Raw genomic sequence first — 25,502 nt, 5'->3', positions numbered from 1 at the left:
ATTCTGTGCTGATAATTAGAACTGAAATAATTTGAGATACTATCATATATAAACTATAAATTAAACTTTAAAATAACCATAAAATTTTTAGCCTTCTCAATGACCAGGTGAATTTTTAAGTGCTAAATATTCAAGTATATCAACCCTATTAGACATTCTTTATCTTCATTATTCTATTTTTGGGCTATTTCTACTATAATACTTTCAAGATATTTCTGTATTAAAACTTTGGATTTTAATGTAAAATTTCCCATAGCTAGCAAAAAGTATTTTCAGGAATGATTTATGTTTCTGGGTATGAAACATGGATTTTTAAAAGAATGCTTTAAACATTTTCATGATGAAAACACACAGCTAACTAGGAATCAAAGGGATCCCTTCCTGATTATGGCAAGAGGAGGGGGAAAGTAAACATTCTGAAATACTCCCAGATTATTCTGCTCTCCTCACAAAGGCCTGTACTCAAAGGAAACTATCTTATCAGAGGCTTATCAACTTGGGCTTATCAGAGCCTGTCAATCTGAGGGAAGGGAAATACTCATCTCCAGCACCTTCTAGTTTTTGACATGGGGGAAGACAAATACAGAACTCAGACTCACAGAAGATTGAGATCTAATCAAGGGCTAAACCACAGATCTCCTCTCCCTCACCTTACCACATCAGTCTGTCTCTCACATGAATGTGAGGGATTGCCGAAGGAGGAAGTGTAAGGTTCAGACCCTGTTTAAGAAGGAGTTTCTAGGGAAACCTGAAGATAGCAGGAGGATGAAAACAAGGACACTAGATGCAATTTTAGCCTCTCATACCACAGCTATAGCAAACAGTAAACACAGCCTAACTTCTAGTCAGAGAAACATGAAACCTCACCCAAAAGGCCTATTTGCCTCATTCCTTTTATCCAATACCTCATGTGTGGCTTTCAACAAAAAGTTATAGGGCAGCTCAAGACAAAAATCACATTCTGAACAGACAGAGCAAGCATCAGAATTAGACTCAGACTCAGATATGACAGAAATTTGGGAATTACCAGACTAGAAATTTGAAATAACTATGATTAAGATGCTAAAGACTCTAGTGGTAAAAGTAAATGACATGTTTACTTTTTACAGATGGATAATGGAAGCAGAGAGATAGAAACTCTAAGAAAGAATCAAAAGGAAATGTTAGCAATAAAAAAACACTGTAACATAAATAAGGAATGCCTCTGATGGGCTCATCAGTTGTCTAAACATCCCCAAGGAAATAACTAGTGAACGTGAAGATATGTCAATAAAAACTTCCCAAACTGAAAAACAAAGAGATAAAAGAATGAAAAAAATAAAATAAAATACCAAGAACTGTGGGGCAATTATAAAAGGTATAACATACATGGATTGGGAATACCAGAAATAGAAGAGAGAAAGGAACAGAAAATTCTTGAAATAATTATTGGTGAGAATTTTCCAATATTAATCACAGACATCTAACTTAGACCCAGACCTCAGAAAACACCAGTCATGATAAATCCCAAAAATCTACACCTAGGCATTTCCTATGCAAACTGTTTTCAAAAGAAAATCTTGAAAGAAACCTGAGAGGATAAAACAAAAACAAAAACAAAAACAAAAACACCCTTACCTATACAGGAACAAGGATAGTAACTACATTGGACTTCTCTTTCAAATCTACGAAAGCAAGAACAGAGTGGAGTGAAATACTTAAAGTGTTAAAAGGAAAAAACACCAAGCTAGAATTTTGTATCCAGTGAAATTATTCTCCAAGTGTAAAGGAGAAATAAATGCTTTCTCAGACAAATGAAAATTGAGGAAATTTGTTGCTCACACACCTGCCTTGCAAGAAATGTTAAAAGTTCTTCAGAGAGAAGTAAAATAATGTAGATTAAGAACTCAGATATACATAAAGAAAGGAATAACATTAAAGAAGGAATAAATAAAGATAAAATGATATCTTTTATTTTTCTTATTGGTTTAACAGATACGGTTTTCTCAAAATATAATAACAACGATATGTTAGGTGATTATGGGCTATAGACAAATGCAATGTATGGCATCAATATAAGAGATTGGAGAGAGGAATTGGAAATACTGTTGTAAGGTACCTGTCCTACCCATGACATGGTATAGTATTATATGAAAGTGGACAATTTAATTGTAAAGGTAAATTGCAAACTCTAAGACAACCACTAAAAACATTTTTAAAAGAGGTATAATTGAAATGCTAAGAAAGGAGAGAAAATAGATCAGTTAAAAACCAGACAAGGCAGGGGAAAAAAGTGGAAGACAAAGAAAAAACATAAGAAAGGGTACAAATAGAAAATAGTTACAAATATGAAAGATATTAAACTAGTGATAACTGTAAAAGTATATGGTCTAAATATACCAATTAAAAGACAGACACTGTACGAGTGGATTTAAAAAAAAAAAAGACAACTCTATGTTGTCATAAGAAATACATATTAAATATGAAGACACAAATAGATTAAAATAAGGGGATGGAGTTGGCTAATTGAATTTAAATAAATAAAAATTAAAAAAATAGAGGGATGGAGAAAGATACACATACTAACACTAATAAAAGAAACTGGAGTAGCTGTATTAATTTCAGACAAAACTGACTTCAGAATAAGGAAAATTACTAGGAATAAAAAGAGGCATTGCATAATAATAAAGGAGTCAATTGTCTAAGAAGACGTAGCAATCTTCAGTGCACCTAACAACAGAGCATCAAAATATATTAGACAAGAACTCATGGAACAGCAAAGAGAAATAGATGAATGTACTATTATAAGCGTAGACTCTAATACTTCTCTGTCAGTAATCAAAAGATCCAACAGAGAGAAAATCAGTAAGGATATAATTGAACAGAACAGAGCCACCAATTCATTGCATCTAACTGACATTGAGAGAATGTTCGTTTAACAGCAGAATACACTTTCTTCTCAAGCTCAACGAAACACTCATTAAGATAGACCACATTCGGGGCGCCTGGGTGGCTCAGTCATTAAGTGTCTGCCTTCGGCTCAGGTCATGATCCCAGGGTCCTGGGATCGAGCCCCATATTGGGCTCCCTGCTCAGTGGGAAGCCTGCTTCTCTCTCTCCCACTTGTCCTGCTTGTGTTCTCTCTCTGGCTGTCTCTCTCTGTCAAATAAATAAATAAAATCTTAAAAAAAAAAAAAAAAAAAGACCACGTTCTAGGCCATAAAGCCCACCTTAGCAAGTTTTTTGAAAAATAGAAATTATCAAAGTATGCTATCAGTCCACAGTGGAATTAAACTAGAAATCAATAATAGAAAGATACCTGAAAAGTCCCCAAATATCTGGAGATTAAGCAAAAACACTTCTAAAAATCACATAACTCAAGAGAAATTTAAAAATATGAACTAAAATAAAATGATAATGCAACTTAACGAAAATTTGTGAGAATCTAACACTCATAAAGTTTCAAAGTCTTTTAAAAACCCTCAGCAAACCTAGAACAGGGGGAGACTTCTCCAACTTGATAAAGAACATCTACTAAAAAACCTATAGCTAATATACTTAATGGTGAGAACCTAGATACTTTCCCTCCTTAAGACAGGGAACAAGGTCAGAATGTCCCTCTTCCCACTCTTATTCAACATCATACTGGAAGTTCTGGTTAGTATGATAAAATAAGGAAATAAAAAACTAAAAGGATTGGGAAGGAAGAAAAATGCCTTTGTTTGCGGATGTCATGACTGTTTATGTAGAAAATTCTAAGGAATCAACAAATGGAACTAACAAGTGACTATAGCAATGTTATAGGATATGAGGTTAATATACAAAAGTCAATGAACAATTGGAATTTGAAATTAAAAACATAATACCATTTACTTTAATATCAAAAAGGGATATATAAGTATAAATCTAACAAAATATTTACAAGATATGTATGTGGAAAACTACAAAACTCTGATGAAAGAAATATCATGTTCATGGATAGGAATACTCAGTATTGCTAAGATGTCAGTCTTAATCATGGAAAGTTATTTTGTGGATATCAACAAATTGATTCTAAAATTTTTATTGAAAGGCAAAAGATTGAGATTAGCCAAGACAATAGTGAATAAGAACAAAATCAGGGGACGGACACTACCCAACTTCAAGAGTTACTATAAAGCTAGAGTAATCAAGATAGTATAGTACTGGTGAAAGTATAGACAAATAGGTCATTAGAACAAAATAGAAAACCGAGAAATAGACCTACACAAATACAGTCAACCAATCTTTGACAAAGGAGCAAAGGCGATTCAATGGAGAAAAGATAGTCTTTTTCAACAAATAGTGTTGGAACAACTGGACGTGCACATTTAAAAAATAAAATGAATGCAGACACTGACCTTAGACTTTTCATAAAAATTAAGTCCAAATGGATCATAGACCTAAATGTAAAATGCAAAACTATAAAACTACCAGAAGATAAGAGGAGAAAATCTAGGTAACCTTAGGTTTATTGATTACTTTTTAGATACCGAAAGCATGATCCATGAAAGAAAAAATTGATATTTAGACTTCATTAAAATTAAAAACATGTTCTGTGAAAAATACTGTGAAGCTAACAAGAAGACAAGCTACAAACAAGGAGAAAATATTTTCAAAACACATATCCAATAAAGACTTATAACCAAATATGCAAGGAACACTTAAAACCCAACAGTAAGAAAATAAACAATCTGATTAAAAAATGGGCAAAAGGTCGGGGCACCTGGGTGGCTCAGTCGTTAAGCGTCTGCCTTCGGCTCAGGTCATGATCCCAGCGTCCTGGGATCGAGCCCCGCATCAGGCTCCCTGCTCTGCAGGAAGCCTGCTTCTCTCTCTCCCGCTCCCCCTGCTTGTGTTTCCTCTCTCGCTGTGTCTCTCCCTGTCAAATAAATAAATAAAATCTCAAAAAAAAAAAATCTGTTTAAAAAAAAAATGGGCAAAAGGTCTAAGCAGACACCTCACCAAAGAAGATATACAGGTGTCACTAAGCATATGAAAACATTATATGTCATCAGAGAAATGCACATGAAAACAACAGTGAGATACCACTACATACCTATTAGATTGTCCAAAATCCAAAACACTGACAGCACCAAATGCTGGCAAGGGACATGGTGGAACAAGAACTCTTATTCATTGCTTGTGGGAATGTACAGCCATTTTGGAAGACAGTGTGGCAGTTTCTTATAAAGCTAAACATTGACTTAGCACATGATTGGGCAATCATGCTTCTTGGTATTCACCCTAATGAGTTGAAGACCTATCCACAAAAAAATATAGCCTTGAGTATTTATAGCAGCTTTATTCATAATTACCAGAACTTAGAAGCAACCAAGATGCCTTTCAATAGGTGAATGGATAATGTCTGTGGTACATCCAGACAATAGATTATTATTTAAAAAATATTTAAAAAGAAATGAGCCATCAGGGTGCCTGGGTGCCTCAGTTGGTTTAAGTGTCTGCCTTCAGCTCAGGTCATGATCTCAGGGTCCTGGGATCAAGCCCCGTGTTGGGCTCCCTACTCAACAGGGAGTCCGCTTCTCCCTCTTCTTCTGCCCCTCTCTCCCCACTTGTGTCCTCTCGCTCGCTCTGCTTTCTCTCTCAAATAAGTTAATAAATAAATAAATAAATAAATAAACAAACAAACAACAAACTTTTAAAAAATGAGCCATCACGTTATTATTAAAAGACATGAAGGAATTTAAATGCATATTCCTAAGCAAAAGCAGCCAATCTGAAAAGGCTACATACTTATGATTACAGCTATATGACATGCTGGTAAAGGCAAAACTATAGAGACAGTAAAAAAAAGATCAGTGGTTGCCAGGGGTTCAGAAGGAAAGAGGGGAGAATGAATAGGTGAACAGAGGAGATTTTTAGGGCAGTGAAACTATTCTGTATGACACTGCAGTAGTGGATGGTGACATGCATTTGTCAAGACCCATAGAACTATACAACAAGAGTGAATCTTAATGTAAGCCATGGAGTTTAGTTAATCATAGTGTATCGATATTGGTTCATCAATTGTAACAAACGTACCACACTAAGGCAAAATGTTAATCATAGAAGAAACTGTGGGAGGGAAAGAGAGGAAGTATATATAACTATCTATACTTTTTTGGCTCATTTTTTTTCTGAAAACCTAAAACTACTCTAAAACTCTAAAAAAATAATATATTAATTGAAAACTGGCCAAAGGATTTGAATAGACACTTCTCCAAAAGAAGATATACAAATAATCAAAAAACACATGAAAAAATGTTCAACATCATTAATCATTAAAGAAATGCAAATTAAAATCACAATGAGATACTGCTTCATACCCACTAGGATGGTTATAATAAGTTACAGGTAGTAACAAGTGTTGGCAAGGATGTGAAAAAATTGGAACCCTCAAACACTGGTGGTAGGAATGTAGAATGGTGCAGCCACTTTGGGAAAATAGTCTGGCAGCTTCTCAAATGGTTACACAGAGTTGCCATATGACCCAGCAATTTCACTCCCAGGTATATTCATAAGATAAATTAAAGAATGTGTCCACATGAAAACTTGTATGATTACTTACGGAAGCATTATTCACAATAACCAAGTGGAAACAATCCAAATGACCTTCAACAGAAGAATGGATAAACAATCAGGTATCTACACAATGGAATACTATTTGGCATTGAAAAGTAATGAAATACTGGTACATACTACAATATGGGTGAATCCTGAAAACATTAAGCTAAGTGAAAGAAGCAAGTCACTAAAGACCACCTATTTTATGATTCTATTTATATGAAATATCCAGAGAAGGTGAATCTATAGAGACTAGAAGTAAATTAGTGGCTGCATAGGGCTGGGGGAGAGAATAGGAGGGTAACAAAGAGTGAATACTAATGGATATGGAGCTCGGGGGAGGGTATGTTGAAAATATTCTGTGTTAATTGTGGTGACGGTCTCACAATTCTCTGAATATACTAAAAACTGTAGCTTATATACTTTAAATGGGAGAATTGTAGGGTATGTGAATTATATCTCAATAAAGCTATTGTATTAAGAAAAACAAACAAACAAACAAACAAGGAATGCTTCAAAGTCTAATTCAATCTGCCAATATGTCAAATTTATGTTTTACCAATAGAGTGACCCTGGCAACATGAAAGTTAATTACTTTAGCAGTTATGCTCTAAGTTATGATGTACTTAATAACTATTGATACAAATGTAGACATTGTCTTTCTTACTCTTACCCAACAGGAAAGAAACTTAGATCTTATGAGTGTCCAAAGGAAATATATTCAAGAGGTGAAGAAGTACTCCTGGCCTCAAGATCTAAGAAGATGATCAGAAAATACCTCCCTAGAACTGAAAACAAGTAGGATCATAACAACGTACATGGAATTATCAATAAGAATCATTTCACAGAACTAGTTGACTCTGACACGTCTTTGGTGTCAGATTCCAATACTTACCTCAAAGTCTGCAGAGAATAGCCATTTAACTGCAACAACAGTTATAACTAATACAACATCAGCTAGAACAGTGAAAATTACAACACAAGTCATGAGGCAGAAGATTAGATGCTCTGGTGGCTAATATAAAGTAAGAAAAATAACAGTCAAAGGACAACTGGAAGGACAAGTTTTTCTAGGTGGCATACTGTTGTTCCAAGCCCAGAAAACTAGAATTGAAGACATAGACTTAAGGAAAAGAAAAGAAAAAAAGTGAAGAATCAAAATTCTTTTAGGCCATTACAGCTTGAAAGATACAGCTTTTAAAAAAAATCCAATTCCCTCTGATCAAAACCTATGTACAACAATCCTCTCATGTATCATTTGCCCCCCTAAATGTGTCCATTTTTCATGAAGTACACTTCAGTGGGGTACCTAGTTCTCAAGATAGGTCTCCCCTGACAGAGATGTAATGAATAGCAAGGTCTAGTCCCCAGCCCCCCAGAAGTGTGGCCCACATGATTCAATACCCAGGAGCTCATCGCTCCTGGGTGAACTGGAAAACATCCTGTGGGGGAAAGGGACACAAATGAATATATTTGACAACTTTCAGTGTGATTTTAACGTCACAGAGCCTGTCATTTGCATAAGTGACTCAGGCTAAAGAGATATCCTAGTCACACTAAACACAGACATTGAGTATTTTGATGCCTGTAATTTTAACCTCATAGTCATGGAGAGAAAATGTAGTAGTTTGTTAAATAGTACAATAGTACTTTGTTAAAGTATCTAAAACTGATTAGATTTCCATTCAGACCTTCCAAGCACTGTATGCTGCTCATTACTCACTCTGACTATACAGACAATCTGTAATGTGGCACTCACCTAGGTCAAAAACCTCCAAGACCAGATAGGAAAAACTGGCCCATGATAGCCGTTCTACCATTTATTACTGCCCTTTGAAGTTGAAGAAAAAGAATCAACATCAAGCCCTGCCAATTATACAGTTATCTACCTTCCTTGGAAAGCAGAGGAGCTTAAAACATTCAACCCCAATATTTCATTCATCTATTCAATTAATACTTGCTGAACACCGACTGTGTGCCAGGCACTGTGTACATGCTGGAGACTAGCATTCAACAGATGAGTGAACCAGTCAGCTTAAGGCCATGCCACGCCCTGCCCTTGCCACCCACCCACATGACCTGGCAAAGGCAAACTTACTCTTTGACTTCCTTACCACCTATGACTTCCAGATTAAAACTTAAAACTAAAATATAAAATATATCAGTTTGATTGAAAAGGAACTATACAATCTTTCAAGTTCCAGAGGCCAGTTCCTCTTTCTTGCTTTTTTCTTTTCTTTTTCTTTTTTTAAGATTTTATTTCTGAGAGAGAGAGGGTGTGTGGGGTGGGTGAGGGGGGTCGGAGCAGAGGGAGAGGGCGCAATCAGGCTCGGCACTGAGTATGGAGCCTGATGTGAGGTCAACCTCAGAGTCCTGAGATCATGACCTGAGCCAAAACCAAGAGTCAGAAGCTTAACCCAATGAGCCACCCAGGTGCCCCCAGAGGCCAATTTTCAATTGCCCAGATTTCTTCCCTGTGTGGGAGCAACAAACAACCTGCTGGGAAAATGAGGAAGAGGAGGGTTACATAAATCAGTTCGTCCCTTCGTGTGCTGTGTCAACAGATGTCGAATAATCACCCACGAGGGCTCCTGCAGCATCTTCCTGCACTTGGTGTGAAGCTAGGTTAGGTTCCTAATTTCTCAACAAAATGACCTTGAAAAAAAAGATGAACCTAATGTCAAGAAAATCCCCCAGTCTAGCGGGGCACCTGTGGCTCAGTCAGTTAAGCATCTGCCTTTGGTTCAGGTCATGGTCCTAGGGTCCTGGGATCGAGCCCTGCATTGGGCTCCCTGCTCAGCAAGGAGTCTGCTTCTCCCTCTCTCCCTACCTCATGCTCTCTCTCTCGCTCAAATAAATAAATAAAATCTTAAAAAAAGAAAATCCTCCAGTCTAAATCTGTTCTGGCCATGTTCCTGCAGAAATGAAATGCAGAGCTCATGGAAGCAAATGACAAAAGAACCCAAGCCAAGAAACTAAGATAAGAATTGGCCCAGGAGCCACAAGATCCCTGAGGCCACCACAAACAAATTCACAATGATCCTCCAGTGACAATAGTCCAGGGTGCATGAGATCCCCTGGGACAGTAACCACCAGAGAATAGCACAATAAAAGTAATGAAATACCATGACTAATCTAAGAAAATAACAGAAAAATATTCAGTGATATGGAAAACATTCCCAATTTATTGCAGAGTGAAAAATTTCATGATTTGAGCAGTATTTTTATGGGGAAAATTTGACAGATTTTGGGTGAGGGGAGATTTTTTACTTTAAATTTTTATGGGAAAAAATGTATGTATGTGTATTAAAAACCTACAATGGAATACTACATAGACAATAAACATATATGAAAAAAGAGGTTGGAGAATTATACACCAGAATTTAGTCATTAGCCCAACATTACAGATGATTATTATTTACTATTCTGGCTTAGTTTTGTGTGATAAACATGTATTGCTTTTGGATGGGAAAAGTTATAAAAAGGGGTAACAAAATTGAAGTGATTAGGATATGATTCAGAAATGAAAGAAATATTTTGAATATTTTAAGATCTATTTTATGAATTTTCAGTATAAGACAGCTTTATATTTCTGAAGAAAAAAAACAATTTAACTGAGGTTTTTTTTGTTAAGATTTTATTTATTTGAGAGTGAGCAAGCAAGAGAGCGAGAGAGAGAGAGAGAGAGAGAGAGAGAAGACTCCTCATTGAGCTGGGAGCCCGATCGGGCAACAGGGCTCGATCCCAGGAACCTGGGATCATCACCTGAGCTGAAGGCAGACACTTAACCAACAGAGCCACCCAGGCGCCCCATTTTAACTGAGTTTTTAAAATGATATCAAGATATGAAACCATTGGTAAGTGTATGTTTTCACATATTTAATTTGGCATGTAGAGTACATATCAGGTATGTTACCTTTTCAATATTATCATAACATTCTTCCAAACTCCGCATTCTGTCTTGGATAACTGTACTTGCTTTTTTATACTGCATCAACCACTGCTGATATTCTTCCTCAGTTAAATCTGCATAGGCAACAGAGAGTTCTCAGCCCTGTAAGAAAGAATGGAATGTAAACTGATCAAGCCATCAGCGATCAGGGAGGAGTACAGAATTTGAAAGCAAAATCCAAAAGTGTAGAGGTCATGGGAATGTGAAGTCCTTCACATGGTCTTACCCGTTTCTCCCCCTGGCCCCCTTTTTTTTTTTTTTCCCCCCCCCCCCCCGTCATTGCTTACAGTCCTGTCCCTGCTGATCCTCTTACTTCTGGACACTTGAACTTGTTCTGCCCTTGACCTGGAATACTTTCCGCTGGTATTCTCCTTCTCTTCCTTCAGTCTCTAACTCACCCTATAGAGATAGCACCCCATCATACTCTGTTCCCCTTATCCTGTTTAATTTTTCTCCATAGCACTTACCACCCCCTGACATTATCTATTATTGGCTAATTTCTTCAAGGTATGAGCTATGTTTTGTTCACTTCTGTCCCGGAAGCTTAGAACAGTGCACAGCACTCAATAAATACTCAATAACTATTTGTTGGAGGAAGGAAAGAATGAATAAGGCTTTAGTTTTTCAATTTCAAAGTAAGCCAAATAATCATTAAAATAACAGAAAATTAATTTAAGTCCCATTTTTGCAAAGAAAAAATTTTAGAAATTATATTGTATCCTAATATTTTAGGCTAACTCCTGCAAAATATTCAAATAGTTGAGGATCCCCTAGAAATTAAAGCTCTACAGATAAGCTATAGAAGTTGTTATTCTGTTTTGAGCTCCATTACAATACAGTTCCTATATGCTTCTACCTGTTGTAACCTGCCTACAGCTCACTTATATTTTAAGATGGCAGCAAAAGTCCCAAAGTGCAACCTTGCAAAATATCCAGCAGCTTACAAACTAAAAGGACAAAGTGGGATACTGCTTCCAGGGATTATTAGCTTTACTTTTATGTGATATTACACCTCGATTTTTCAAAACTTCTATAAACTTTTTAGTGAGTGTTGTTCTTATTCAAAACTCACTCATGGAATTTTATTTCTCGAGGTGGGTAACAAGTCAAAATCAGAAGGATAAGAAGAGAATGGCAGGAAAACATCAACTATGTCAGGTTTCTGAGTTATATGCACAAAGTAATTAACTTTGAAATATACAACACATACTGGAAAAACCTCTCTTTTTCCATTAGGGGCCAGGTTCCTACTACAACAAATAGAAACAGATAATAGATGTCTTTGAAGACACTGTTTTTGGAATAAAGGAAGAACTACACAGTAAAAACATACTTTTCAACATTTGCTGGTGGGGAGAGGAAGAAAGGAAAAATAATATCTCAACAGGGTGTGTTTGAGGAACCATTTACTTTTTAAGCAAACAGAAGGCATTACAAAGTCACATATAGGAATGAGCTCCCCTTGCCCACCTATGGGCCAAGCATCAGTGACATGCATTCAGTTTACAATTTTAATATTTAAGAATAGCATTTCAAAAAGAAACAAGATTCTAAACAATTTTCACTTACCTTCTTTGGCAAAATATTCCAGGTGGGTTAATGTCTCCTTCATAAAGCGAGAATCTTCTGAAAGTCTCTCATAAATCACTGTATCCTATCCGGAAAAAAAAAAAAAAAAAAGTTCTTGTGACCAATATCTTACCTAAGCCTAACAATCCAAATTCTAAATACTGCATTATAATTTTATTGTTATATCTAATAGATGTGAAGGAACGCAAAAAGCCCCAGGGAAGGCACAATTCCAAAAAGGATACATTACATACAGAGGAACAGAGATAACAGATTGCTCATTGAGAATGCAAGTGAAGCACATGCTTTAAAAAACTGAAAGAAAAAAATTGTCAACCTAGAATCCTATATTCAGCAAAAATTTCAAAATGAACACCAGAGAAAATAAAGATGAAATAAAAATCTTTTCAGACATAAACAGTCTGAAAAAACTTATCACCAACAGATCCATGCTATAAGATATGGTAAAGGGAATCCATCAGACAGAAGGAAATTATAGCAAATGGAAATATGAGTCTGAAGAGCATTGAAAATGGTAATGACATGAGTCTGTATGTGTGCGTGTGTATATATACACATATATATGGATATGGATATATATACAATATTTTTCTTGTTATATATTTTATTTAAAAAGGATAATTGCTTGAACAAACTTAATGTAGTGTGAAGTTTATAACATTTGTAAAATTAAAATGTCTGACAAGAGCACAAAGATTGGGAGGAGAGAGATGGAAGTTCAGAATTGTAATTCTTATACTACACATGAAATAGTATATTATCACTTGAAAATAGAAAGTAATAGATTGAAGGTGCCTACTAACAACCACTAAAATTTTTTTTTAAAGGAAAGAAATTGGAATTATATAATACTCAAGTAATTCTTGGAATAAAGGAAAAAAGAACTGGGACAAATAGAAAATAAATTGCAGGATGATATATGTAAACCTAGCTGTATCAGTAAGCACACATGTAAATGGTCTAAACACCCAGTTAAAAGGCAGAGATTTCCAAAACACAAACCAACTACATGCTCCCTGGAAGAACCAGACTTTACATATAAAGACACAAATGGGTTAAAGAGGAAGAAAAAGATATACCCTACCCAACACTAATTAAAAGTAGCCAGGAATGGCAATATTATAACCAGACAATAGAGATTTCAGAGTAAAGAGAATTCCCAGGGATAAGAAAAATTATTTTGGAATGACAGAAGGGTCAATTCATCAAGAGGAACCAATAATTCCGAATGCTTATGCATCTAATAAATTAGTTTCAAAATGAAGCTAAAACTAATAGAAGTAAATGCAATGATGTAAAAACTAACAGAACTTCAAGATGAACATCACAAATCCACAATGACAGTTGGGGATTTCAATATCCCCCTATCAATTATCTATCAATAATTGATAGAACAAGTAAACGAAGCATCATTAAGGATATAGAAGATTTGAACAACACTATTAATCAACTTGACTTAACAGATAGTTATAAACTACTTCACCCCAAAACAGCAGAATATTCAGGCTTTTTAGGTGCATGCAAAACATTTAACATTAGATAAGTCACAATGTGAGCCATAAAACAAGTCCCAATTAAATTAAAAGGATTCATGTCATATAAAGTCTGTTCTCTAATAAAATGGAATTATGTTATAAATCAATTAAAGGAATATTTCCAGAAAATTCCTAAATATTTGAAAACTAACCCACTTCAAAATAACCCATGAGGGTGCCTGGGTGGCTCAGATGGTTGGGCGTCTGCCTTCGGCTCAGGTCATGATCCCGGTGTCCTGGGATCGAGTCCCGCATCGGGCTCCCTGCTCCTTGGGAGCCTGCTTCTCCCTCTGCCTCTCTCTCTCTGTCTCTCATGAATAAATAAATAAAATCTTAAAAAAAAAAAAAATAACCCATGAGTCAAAGAAGAAATCAAAAGAAAACTTAGAATATAGAATATTTTGAACTGAATGAAGATGAAAATGCAACACATCAAAATTTGTGACATGCTGCTAAAGCAAAGATTTGGAGGCTATTTATAGCACTAAACATTTGTATTAAAAAGAAAGGTCTCAAATCAAGTTCTGCCTTAAGAAGCTAGAAAAAGAGGAGCAAATCAAACCACAAGTAGGCAAAAGAATGGGAATAATAAAGAGAAATTAATGAAACAGAAAACAGAGAAACACTCAAGAAAAGTCAAATCTGAAAGCAATTTCTTTAGGAAGATCAATAAAACCTATAAATGAAAAAATAAATAAAACCAATAACTGTCTAGCTAGCCTACCCTGAGGTCCAGATGGCTTTCTGGTAAATTCTAGCAAACATTTAAAGAACAAATAATCTCAATTCCATGCACACTTTTCCAGAAAACTGAAAAGGAGAGTCCTCCCCATTAATTTTATAGGGTCAGCATTAAAAATCAAACAAAGACATTACAAGAAAAAAAAATTAAAGATCGCTATCCCTTTTAAAAGTAGATGCAAAATTCTAAATAAAACTGTAGGAAAGTGAATCCAACTATACATAAAAAGGATAATACATCAGAACAAATGGGGCTTATCTCAGGAATACAAGATAGGTTTAACATTAAAAAATCAATTCAATGTAATTTACCATATTAACAGGCACAAAAGAAAAAATCATATTAGTATCTCAATCAAGTCAAGAAAAGTATTTGACAAAATTTAACATCCATTACCGATTTTTTAAAATCTCAACCAACTAGGAATCGGGGGAAATTTCCTTAATATGATAAAAAGCATCTTCAAAAAAAGTATAAAACTCATATGGAAATGCAAAGGTTCCAGAACATTCAAAACAACTTTGAAAAAGAACAAAATTGGAGAATTCATGATATCTGATTTTAAGACTTATTATAAAGTGATATAATCAAGACACTGTGGTATTGGTGTAAAGATAACCAACAGAACGATGAGAGAAAACAGAAAGTCCAGAAATAGACCCACATAAACAGTTCATTTTTTACAAAAGTGCAAAGGCAATTCAGTGAAGAACGAATAAACAGTTTAATAAATGGTGCTGTGAAATTAGATACTCATCTGTAAAAAATGAATTCCTACTCATGTCTCATACCATATCCCAAAATCACTCAAGATGGATCCCAGAAGTAAGTATACAACCTAAAACTATAAAAGGAGGAGAAAACAGGAGGAAATCTTTGTGACCTTGAATTAGGCAAAAATTTGTTAGCTAAGACACTAAAAGTATGACCCATAAAGGAACATATTGTTAAATTGGACTTCATCAAAATTACAAATTCCTGTTCTTCAGAGACCTGTTAAGAGGATGAAAAAAGCCACAGATTTTTGCAGATCATGTATCTGATAAGGGACTTATATCCAAAAATTAAAAAAGAACTCTCAAAACTCAATACAAAGAAACACAAACAGTTATAAAAACAGGGACAAATATTTAAACAGACATTTCACCAAAGAAAATAAGTGGATGGTGCACAGAAAAGAGTTACCATAACAAGTCAGAGAATGTTATCCTTAGAAAGACCTCCTTACAAGGTTGGTTCTTGGCTGGCGTCTAAGGGACTTGGCTGGTATTCAATTCTTTGAGCTGATATAAACTTTCCCTGTATAACACCCATGGGAAGCCTGCACATGGATTCCTCCAGACTCTGCCTGTCTTTTTCCCTTATAATCTGGTTGTGTATCCTTGCTACATTACTATAATACATCTTAATCATGTATATAATCATGAATCCTTTTAGAGATCCACTAAAAACATATGGGTAATCTTGAGAACCCCCAACACAGATGGCAAATAAGCACATGAAAAGATGCTCACTATCATCAGTCATGGCATGGAAATGTAAATTAAAATCGCAATGAGATACACACCTATGAGAATGGCTAAAATTAAAGAGACTAACCATGCCAAGTGCTGGTGACAATTGCTGGTAGGAATGTGACCACAGTTTGGTGGTTTCTTAAAAAGTTAAAATACACCTACATTGATCTAGCCATTTTACTGCTAGATATTTACCAAAGAGAAATGAAACTATGTGTCCATACAAGGACTTGTACACAAATGTTTATAGGAGCATTGTTTGTAGTAGACAAAACTGCAAACAAAAAGTCCATTAACAGGTGATGGATGAACAAACTGATATATCCATACAATGGAATACCATTCAGCAGTATGAAGAAATGAACTATTAATATGAGCTACAACATGAATGAATTTTAAAATAATTATGAGTAAAAGAAGCCAGACAAAAAGCCATATATCCTATCTGACTTTATATAAAATTTAGTAAATACAAATGAATCTATAGTGACAAAAAGCAGATTGGTGTCAAAACTTATCAAAATGTACACTTTAATATGTGCAGTTTATTTTATGTCACTTTTACCTGAATAAAGCTGTTTTTCTTTTAATTGCCTATGGCTGTGAACAAATATATAAGTGCTTAAAAAAAAAAAAAGGGTTTGTACAGAGGTTAAGCCATTTCCTGAGATTTACCAAATCCAAACACTTTGGGCTGGAAACTGGGATCAAAATTCCTGCTACAAACCCTTAGCCTCAACAATCTAATCATTAGTTCTCTGCAGAACAACTGAGTGACAACAAATTTGTCACTGACATTAAAGCTTAATAAACACTCTGGTGTAAACCACCATAAATTTCAATGGGCTTGACTGTTGGGGAAGCTTTGGGGCTACTCTGTTTCAGTCTTGGATAATGTTCTCAACAACCAGCCCAACAACAGACACAAAGTAACACCATTTTAAAATCTTGTGAAGTTGTAAAAGGCTTCCTACAAGTTGTTGAAACAGAGGGAAGGAGTTAATATGAATAATGAATCCCTATACTCACAGCCCCTTTGCAGTAGAGCCGGAGATTTCCTGTAGGAGTTCGGACAATTACAGACATCCTTTTTCTATTACTAAAATAATATGAAAATTATTATTAGCTTCTATGTTCCTCAGTACATGGTGCTAAGGCACACACACTAAACCAAATTTACAAGTCCTCAGCTGACTGTTAGTGAAAAGGCCAATGTGTTTCTTGCCAGTCTCCTTTTCTGATTTACCCACTTTCTTAAAATGAGATTCTTAAAAAAAAAAAAAAAAAGAGGGGCGCCTGGGTGGTTCAGTCGTTAAGCGTCTGCCTTCGGCAAAGGTCATGATCCCAGGGTCCTGGGATCGAGCCCCGCATCGGGCTCCCTACTCAGTGGGAAGCCTGCTTCTCCCTCTCCCACTCCCCCTGCTTGTGTTCCCTCTCTCGCTGTCTCTGTCTCTCTGTCAAATAAATAAAATCTTTAAAAAAAAATTAAATTAAATTTAAAAAGATTTTATTTATTTGACAGAGAGAGAGCACAAGCAGGGGGAGCCCCCGATGCAGGGCTCGATCCCAGGACCCCAGGATCATGACCTGAGCTGAAGGCAGACGCTTAACCGACTGAGCCACCCAGGTGCCCCTTAAACTGAGATTCTAATACAAATGTTCACCTTCTACTACTACTATTTCTCAGTTATTCTCCTTTTCTTCCATGGAAATTTACTGGAATAAAAATATATATAATATACATTACTTATATATTATATCACATATATTATATATTGATATGTTTTACATTAATATTACTATATTCATATATTATATAATACATACATAACATACATTTATCATGTATTACACATATAAGACATAAATTATATATACATGTAGCATATATAATGTAATCTCTTAAGAACCGATGAGGAAAGAGGAAAGCAGCCCTGGTCGTGTATTTTTCAGTCCTCACAACATCTCTATGAATTAGATCTTCCTGTCCCATTCTGCTGCACAGAGTTGTTAAACTGCTGGTTTGTTATTTTTACGTATAGTTATTTTTATGCATAGTTCTGTCTCAACACCCTCTGGATTTTTTAGTTTTGCTCTTGTTTTTTATGATGGTAGATAGAACTTAAACTCATTGCTTTTATTCCTGATTTAGCAGCCCAAATAGGCTTGAAGAGCTCCCCTCTCCGCCTTATCCCACACATTGCCAAAGCAAACTGGACAAAATAGGTTTGGTTTCTTTTTTTTTTTTTCCTTCTTCCACATCTTGCCATTCCCCGACCATAACCCTTGGATGGCTCTCCATGGCCTATAACCACTTTTTTTTTTTTAAAGATTTTATTTATTTATTCATGAGAGAGAGGTAGAGGGAGAAGCAGGCTCCCAAGGAGCAGGGAGCCCGATGTGGGACTCGATCCCAGGACCCCGGGATCATGACCTGAGCCGCAGGCAGACGCTTAACCATCTGAGCCACCCAGGCACCCGGCCTATAACCACTTTTTAAGAGACCCAAATCAAACTGTCACTCAGCACTTTCTCAGATAATCGTCATATCCCACAACCCTATGTGTTGTATGATCCAAGGAGGGTCCCAGTGAGTAATCCTACACCCGAGCACTTGAGCTAGAAAGTACTTGTCAAAAGGGACAGAGACTTCGGCTCAGGTCATGATCCTGGAGTCCCGGGATCGAGTCCCACATCGGGCTCCCTGCTCGAGTCCCACATCAGGCTCCCTGCTCGGAGAAGCAGGGAGTCTGCTTCTCCCTCTAACCCTCCTCCCTCTCATGCTCTCTGTCTCTCATTCTCTCTCTCGCAAATAAATAAAATCTTAAAAAAAAAAAAATTTTAAAAAAAGGGACAGAGACTAGCAATTGCTTTACCTACTTAGCTGTTAGAACACTACTAAAGGCAATTGAGTTATTTTAAGTGTCACCTAGCTAAGAGCTCATATTTTAAGGACAGGAAATGAGTGTTCCAGTAGTAGGGAAAGCTAGAATGAACATTAAGATACATTTTCTTATAAAAAAAAGTTTTTAGAAAAAGCTTTCCTAGAGAAAAGAGAAGCCGACAACAACTTTACTGAGGTTCAAAGCTTTTTTTTTTTTTTAATGTGTCATTGGCCAACAAGGCATTAAAAAAATACGATTTAAAAAATCATCTGGCCTTAAAAAGAATGAATTATTCCTTTTCTAAATTTCTAGCATTTCCTTTTCTAACTTTTCAGATTCCACATTAGAAATGCTCAGATGGTCTAAGAGATGAGACTTTGTGAGTCTTCAAAACAGGGCAATGAAAATAAAATCATCACCAATATTCCCCCACTAGGCTTTGGGGATCAGGCCACAGTGGCTGGACCAGGAGGCCCTCTGAAGTCTATGGGAGAGAAGGATTTGGACGCACATTGTTTCCTTTGGGGGAGACAAAAAGGAATTAATTCACTATCTCTTTTTAAAGAAATAGTTTTAAAGAAATAGTCTTGGAAAAAATAATATCCAATATTCATCCATTCATCAAATATTTATTGAGCACTTACTTCCACAGAAGGTGACTCCCACCCTCCTGGAACTGAGAGTCGAGTTGGCAACACAGTCAGTAAGTAGTAACCCAGATGTAAACCTCAAGTCTGACTCTGACCAGTGCTAGAAAGGAGAGGTGTGGGACCTCCTCTCAGCTACAAAAAGGGATTTGGCCTAATGATGCCCAAAGAAGTGAGCACCAGGCTCAGATTAAAAAGTGGATGGAAGCTAACTAGAATTTTGTGATTCTATATCAAAGTTTTGATTTGCATTACCAAATCTCAACTGAAGAGTCACAGAAGGAGCCCCGGGGGAAACATGAACAGAATGAAAAGATATCTTACCTAGAAAACTCCAGGACATTAAGAATTTCAAATGTGAAGTTTTCTCCCATCTACAGGAAGATAAGACAACACCTTCTTATCCGAGGGGGAAAAAAAAAGTACTCATCCTGCAAAAGAGCTCATTCTCCCAATCAGAAAAAAGTTTTACCTACCCTACAACTACACATCTTTTTCAAAATAACACATTTCCTTGCAAACCTGATGAAATAATGGTGCCCTCTTCTGGCAAGAACATTGTTTGCAAACTGGGGACTATTGGCAAAAATGCTTCTCATAGGGCAGATTTAAGACTAAAACACCTCTTTAAATATAAAATCAGCACTACTAGAAACATTTTATGGATACTCTCATGTTGCAAGGTTATATGGAGTAAGTGAGACAATCAACAGCAGAAATGGAAAAACAAGTCTTTTCATAAAATTGCACAGATCAAACAAAATCCTTAATCCTTAGATAATTTGAAGAGGTAACCAGGGAAAGAGATGGCATACTATAAAATTCTATATCAGTAAAACCTGCATTCTTTTCTAATTTTTCCAGTTACAGCCTCTTGATTTCCTGTAGCCATGATCAACTCACCAATAAGGCAATTCAGAATTTCAAATAATTTGAGAGTTGTCCATGTGGCACATACCACAGATATAAAGATGAATCAGTCAATCCATTCTGCTAAGGACTGAATGTCTAGTAGACATCCCTAACTACTGCATTATTAGTGGGGAAAAAAAATGAGTGTGCTGGGCACCATGTTCACATTGCTTCAATTCTTCCCCATAATATCAAAGGCTTGTGGTAAGTGGTCATCAAGACAAAACAAGAAAAATATATACATAATATATATTACATATAATGAACAAATCAACATAATAAGAGAACTCACCAAAAAAGTTTGAAAATTTTTAATTTTTCATTAAAAATAGTATATTTCTTGAAGATCTGATGATTCTTTTTTAAATAGCTCACTTTTATTGAGCACTCTCTCTGCTCCAAGCACTAATTCCAATTACTTTACATATATTAACTCATTTAATCCTCACCAAAAACCCTATGACATGCATAAGAAGATTGGGGCAAACACAGAAGTTAAGGAACATGCCTGAGAATATGGCTGGGAAAGTGTGGGTCCAGGTGGGAATCCCAGGCACTGAGATTCCAGAGCTTCTCTGCTCAACTACTCTACTTGTGTCTCTCTGGAAGGGGAGTGTAAACCGTGAGAAAGCATGTAAGACGTTACTCACAGCTTCTACAGTGACAGAGGTTGGCGTTCTTGTAGTAAAAACAAAGCCAAGCTTCTTCACTCCTTTCACTAACGCTGCTTCATCTGTCAATAAAAAGTCTGTATTAATGGAGATGGAGCAAATACGTTAATACCGAATTTAATTAAAACAGATTTCCATTCTCCAGTACTAAAACACCATGAATTTTTTTTAAAACTTGGCTTTTTTTTTTTTTTTGGATCCAAATGCACTTACCTAGGTAGCAGAAGGCATTCATAAAAGAGGAAATTGGTTAAATAGGCCTTTTTCAGTGGGGTTAAGATATAGTTCTTTCTTAGTACTCATTATGGTTTTGTTCTAAAGCCATTAATAGAATCTCCACAACATGGTGTGGTGCCTTAACCTTACTCCTGCCTTGTTACTGGTTATAAGTAAATGTTCTACTGAACCCCAGCCCAGAGGGCCCTCCTGACCAGCCTCTTTATGGCAGTCTTTGGGGGTGTAGGGAGGAGCCCCAGTAAATACCCAGTCCCATGAATACCCCTGACCCGTGAGAAGTCTGGGCAAGGAGCAACACAGGAGCAATCCAGGGATCAGCGGGAGTATCTCGCCTCTTCTCAGGGTTCATCACCTACCAGGAGCTCTAGGGGCACACAGCACCTACCTGGGGAGGAAGCCTGGTAGATTATATCCTTTCCATCTCTCTCAGGAACAACAGTGTGGCACACACATAACAGGGTAAGAAATTCCTTTATATAATCTTTCATGGGCTATAAAAAAGGCACAGAGCTAATGAGTCTCTTCCAAGACCAGTGACATAAGACTTAATATATAGTCTGCAATTTGTATCAACTGTGGTTTCACTTCAGGTACACAGAGCCAGGCACTGACTAAAAACCATATCACACATTCAAAATGTGTTGGTAGAGTGGCCACCGAGGTGGAGACAGTGCAGGGCTGGGGAGACCTCAGTGAAGGTGACACTGCTCTCCTGGAGCTTCTAGTCTCACTGGGGAAAGAGGTTTTCTCAAAGCTGGAGGAAAAAATAGGGGTTGTTACAGAGAATAGAGGGGCCTATTTTAGGGAGGTGATCAGGGGTGGGGGGATACATCGAGGAGATAATATTTAAATTAAGACCTAAATGGAAAGGTTAGTTAGCTGTGTTCACTGACATGTGACTGTGGTACATACTAGGCAAAGGGAATAGCACTTTCAAAGGCCCTGAGTCAGGAAACAGATTCATAGGTTTGTGAACGTCAAGACAAGTGTGACTCCAGCATCTTGAACAAGGGGAACAGTGACACAGAATGAGGATGGAGAGAAAGTCACAGTAATGAATTAGGATTTTATCTTAAGAGGGGGTGCTAGTTCGCTGAAGGTTTTTAAGCAAAGGAAGGGCATGTACAGCTTTATGTTTTATAAGATCACTTTTATTTTTGAGAAGATCAAGATTTCAAATCAAGTAGATCAGTATCTTAAAACTGGTAAATGAAGATATTGGTAACATACAATAGAACCAAATAGCTTAGAAGCATTTAGAGATTTTCTTACATAGATTGCTACATAGTAAAATATTCTTTCTTAATGTTTGGATTCATCGACACCAACAAGTTTAGCACAACCTTCCAAATATCAGTATGAATCCACTGTTTATTAACATCAAAAAAAAATTCAAGACTTTTTGCTGGCTGAGAAAATTATACCTTTTAATAAACCATATATATTTTTTAAAGTTAGGTAGCATTACCCCTGTTGGCTTTGAGTGAAAATAGCAGACTTACGTGGCCATTTTCAAAGTTCTGCAGTAATTTTGGGTCATTAAATTCGCAGGACTCTGTGATGACAGAGGGTGACAGACTGAGGAAGAATAGAGAAGATTTGTTGTAATTAAAATTCCTGATGGGGCCAGTCAGCAGTCAAATGGACCTCAAGTGAACACGTTTTCAGTACGTTACAGTATCAAGTCTGTAGAGCTACCACCGACCCTTGAGTAACATGGGTATCAACTGTGCAAATCCACTTATACACAGATTTTTATCATACAGTCAATGTATTTTGTCTTCCTTGTAATTTTCTTAGTATCATTTTCTTTTCTCTAGCTTTATTGTTATAGCACCCTATATAATACATATACAAAATGTGTGTTAATCAACTGTTTATATTATCTGTAAGGTTTCTGGTCCAACAGTAGGCTCTTAGTAGTTAATTGGGGAGGTAAAAGCTATACACGGATTTTCAGCTGCATGGGGGGTGGTCAGCACCCCTAGCCTCTGTGTTGTTCAAGGGTAAACTATATAGTAAATATTTAAAGCTCTGTCGAATTATAATCCTATCAGTCCTCAAGTTGCAAAATGGCATTAGAAAATGCCTAAATTTGTGTGGAATCCCATATAGTTATACAGAATCTAAGACAGAGTAACTATAAAAGCATCAAATCAAAGCCTGGATTCTGGGCTCTTTGAATATCACATGGGAAAGATCTATCCAGGGGAGATTTCTGGGAGCTGCCTTGTAGGGCTTGACAAGGGACAGTTGTGTTATCATATATCAGAACTCCAGTACTGATAAAAAGTCCATGGGAGGGGGGTGGGCAGGGAGGAACATGGGCAAAGTAGAAAAGAATGTTGTCTAGTTACCTTAATTTTTCCAAATCGATATCACTTCTGTCTGACTGATTTCTGAGGGAAAATGAGGGAGGAAATATAATGGTTTTAAGACTATAGATATAAAATGCTTTAGGAATTCTAAGCACATATAAAAGCAAATATAAACCTTATTTTTTTAACAACTGCAAATTTTCATTTAGGTTATATTAAGTTTTATTTATGTTTTTTATTATGTTATGTTAATCACCATACATTACATCATTAGTTTTTGATGTAGGATTCCATGATTCATTGTTTGCGTATAACACCCAGTGCTCCATGCAGTACGTGCCCTCTTTAATACCCATCACCAGGCTAACCCATCCCCCCACCCCCCTCCCTTCTAGAACCGTCAGTTTGTTTCTCAGAGTCCGTAGTCTCTCATGGTTCGTCTCCCCCTCTGATTTCCCCCCCTTCATTTTTCCCTTCCTGCTATCTTCTTCTTCTTCTTCTTCTTTTTTAAACATATAATGTATTATTTGTTTCAGAGGTACAGGTCTGTGATTCAACAGTCTTACACAATTCACGGCGCTCACCATAGCACATACCCTCCCCAATGTCTATCACCCAGCCATTTCATTCAGATATAGCTATGTTATTAGAAATTCATATAAGTTTTGAAGTAAATAAAGGCTAATTAATTTAAGACAAAAACGAGAATTTTCAACAGAGTTATGGCAATAAGAACACTTACCCATAAATTATACCTGCAATGGTACACTTCTTAAATGTCATAATATTGCAAGTGAGGGTTCCTGTTTTATCAGAAAATAAGTATTTTACCTAAACAAAAAAAAAAACAAACATGATAACATAAATATAAGCTACATTTACAGAACAAAGACAAAATCAAGTTCTTTCTCTTCAAATCCTCAAAATCTTTGAACTTTTAGGAAACAAGAAGTTCAGTGTATAAAAATTCTACCTTTAATATTTATACTTCTTTCAGAGATTCTCTTTTCTTTGTTTTACACTGCAGGGAAATTTCTAGGTTAATAAGCAAAGTAAATTTCAAGCCATCAAACCTAAGAAAATCAGAAGTCCAAGTTCATTTTTTTGCCACAAGAAATCTCATCAAAAGTCTCTAGAAAACATTAAGTAGATATATAGATACACACACACACACATACACACACACATACACACACACCCCAAAACCAAAGACACCACAAGAAAAAATATTACAGGCCAATATCCCTGATGAACATAGATGCAAAAATACTCAACAACATATTAGCAAATCGAATTCAACAGTACATTGAAAGGATCACACAACATAATCAAGTGGAATTTATTCTAGGGATATAAGAATAGTTAAATCAATGTGATTTACCACATTAACAAAATAAAGGACAAAAACCATATGACCATCTCAATAGAGGCTGAAAAAGCATTTTACAAAATTCAATATCCATTTATGATAAAAACTCTCAATGAAGTGGGGTTAAAGGAAGAAACCTCACCATAATAAAGTCAATGTGACAAGCCTGCTGGTAACACCAGTGGTCAATGGTGAAAAGCTGAAAACTTCTCCTCTCAGATCAGAAACAAGAAGGGGTGCTTCCTCTCACCACTTTATTCAACATAGCATTGGAAATCCTGGCCAGAACAATTAGGCAAGAAAAGTGAAAGGCATCCAAATTAAAAAGGAAGACGTAAAACCGTCACTATTTGCAGATGACATTTCATATACAGAAAACCCTAAAGACTGCACCAAAAAGCTGTTAGAATCAATGGATTCAGTAAAGTTACAGGATATAAAGTCAACATACAAATATCTATTGCATTTTGTTTTCTTTTCAATTTTATTTTTTTATTTTTGGGTTTTTTAAAAATAGACTTTCTTTTTTAGAGCAGTTTTAACAGCAAAATTGAGTGGAAAGTATA

General features: G+C 36.1%; 1 protein-coding gene across 1 annotated transcript in view; it reads right to left on the bottom strand.

Annotated features, from left to right (window-relative positions):
* LOC110570205 (phospholipid-transporting ATPase IB-like) overlaps nt 1-25,502 on the bottom strand; it is a 180,179-nt gene that overhangs the window by 95,648 nt on the left and 59,029 nt on the right. The window contains 9 exon segments of the mRNA XM_021678187.2: nt 10,478-10,598; nt 10,600-10,615; nt 12,083-12,167; nt 16,927-16,996; nt 19,754-19,803; nt 20,992-21,074; nt 21,635-21,740; nt 22,752-22,866; nt 24,310-24,398. Of these exon segments, the coding sequence (XP_021533862.2) occupies nt 10,478-10,598; nt 10,600-10,615; nt 12,083-12,167; nt 16,927-16,996; nt 19,754-19,803; nt 20,992-21,074; nt 21,635-21,740; nt 22,752-22,866; nt 24,310-24,398 (735 nt within the window).

This window comes from Neomonachus schauinslandi, chromosome 3 (assembly GCF_002201575.2).
Source record: "Neomonachus schauinslandi chromosome 3, ASM220157v2, whole genome shotgun sequence".
Classification (NCBI taxonomy): domain Eukaryota; kingdom Metazoa; phylum Chordata; class Mammalia; order Carnivora; family Phocidae; genus Neomonachus; species Neomonachus schauinslandi.
The sequence above is the reverse complement of the archived record's forward strand: the minus strand, read 5'-3'. Positions and strand labels throughout refer to the sequence as shown.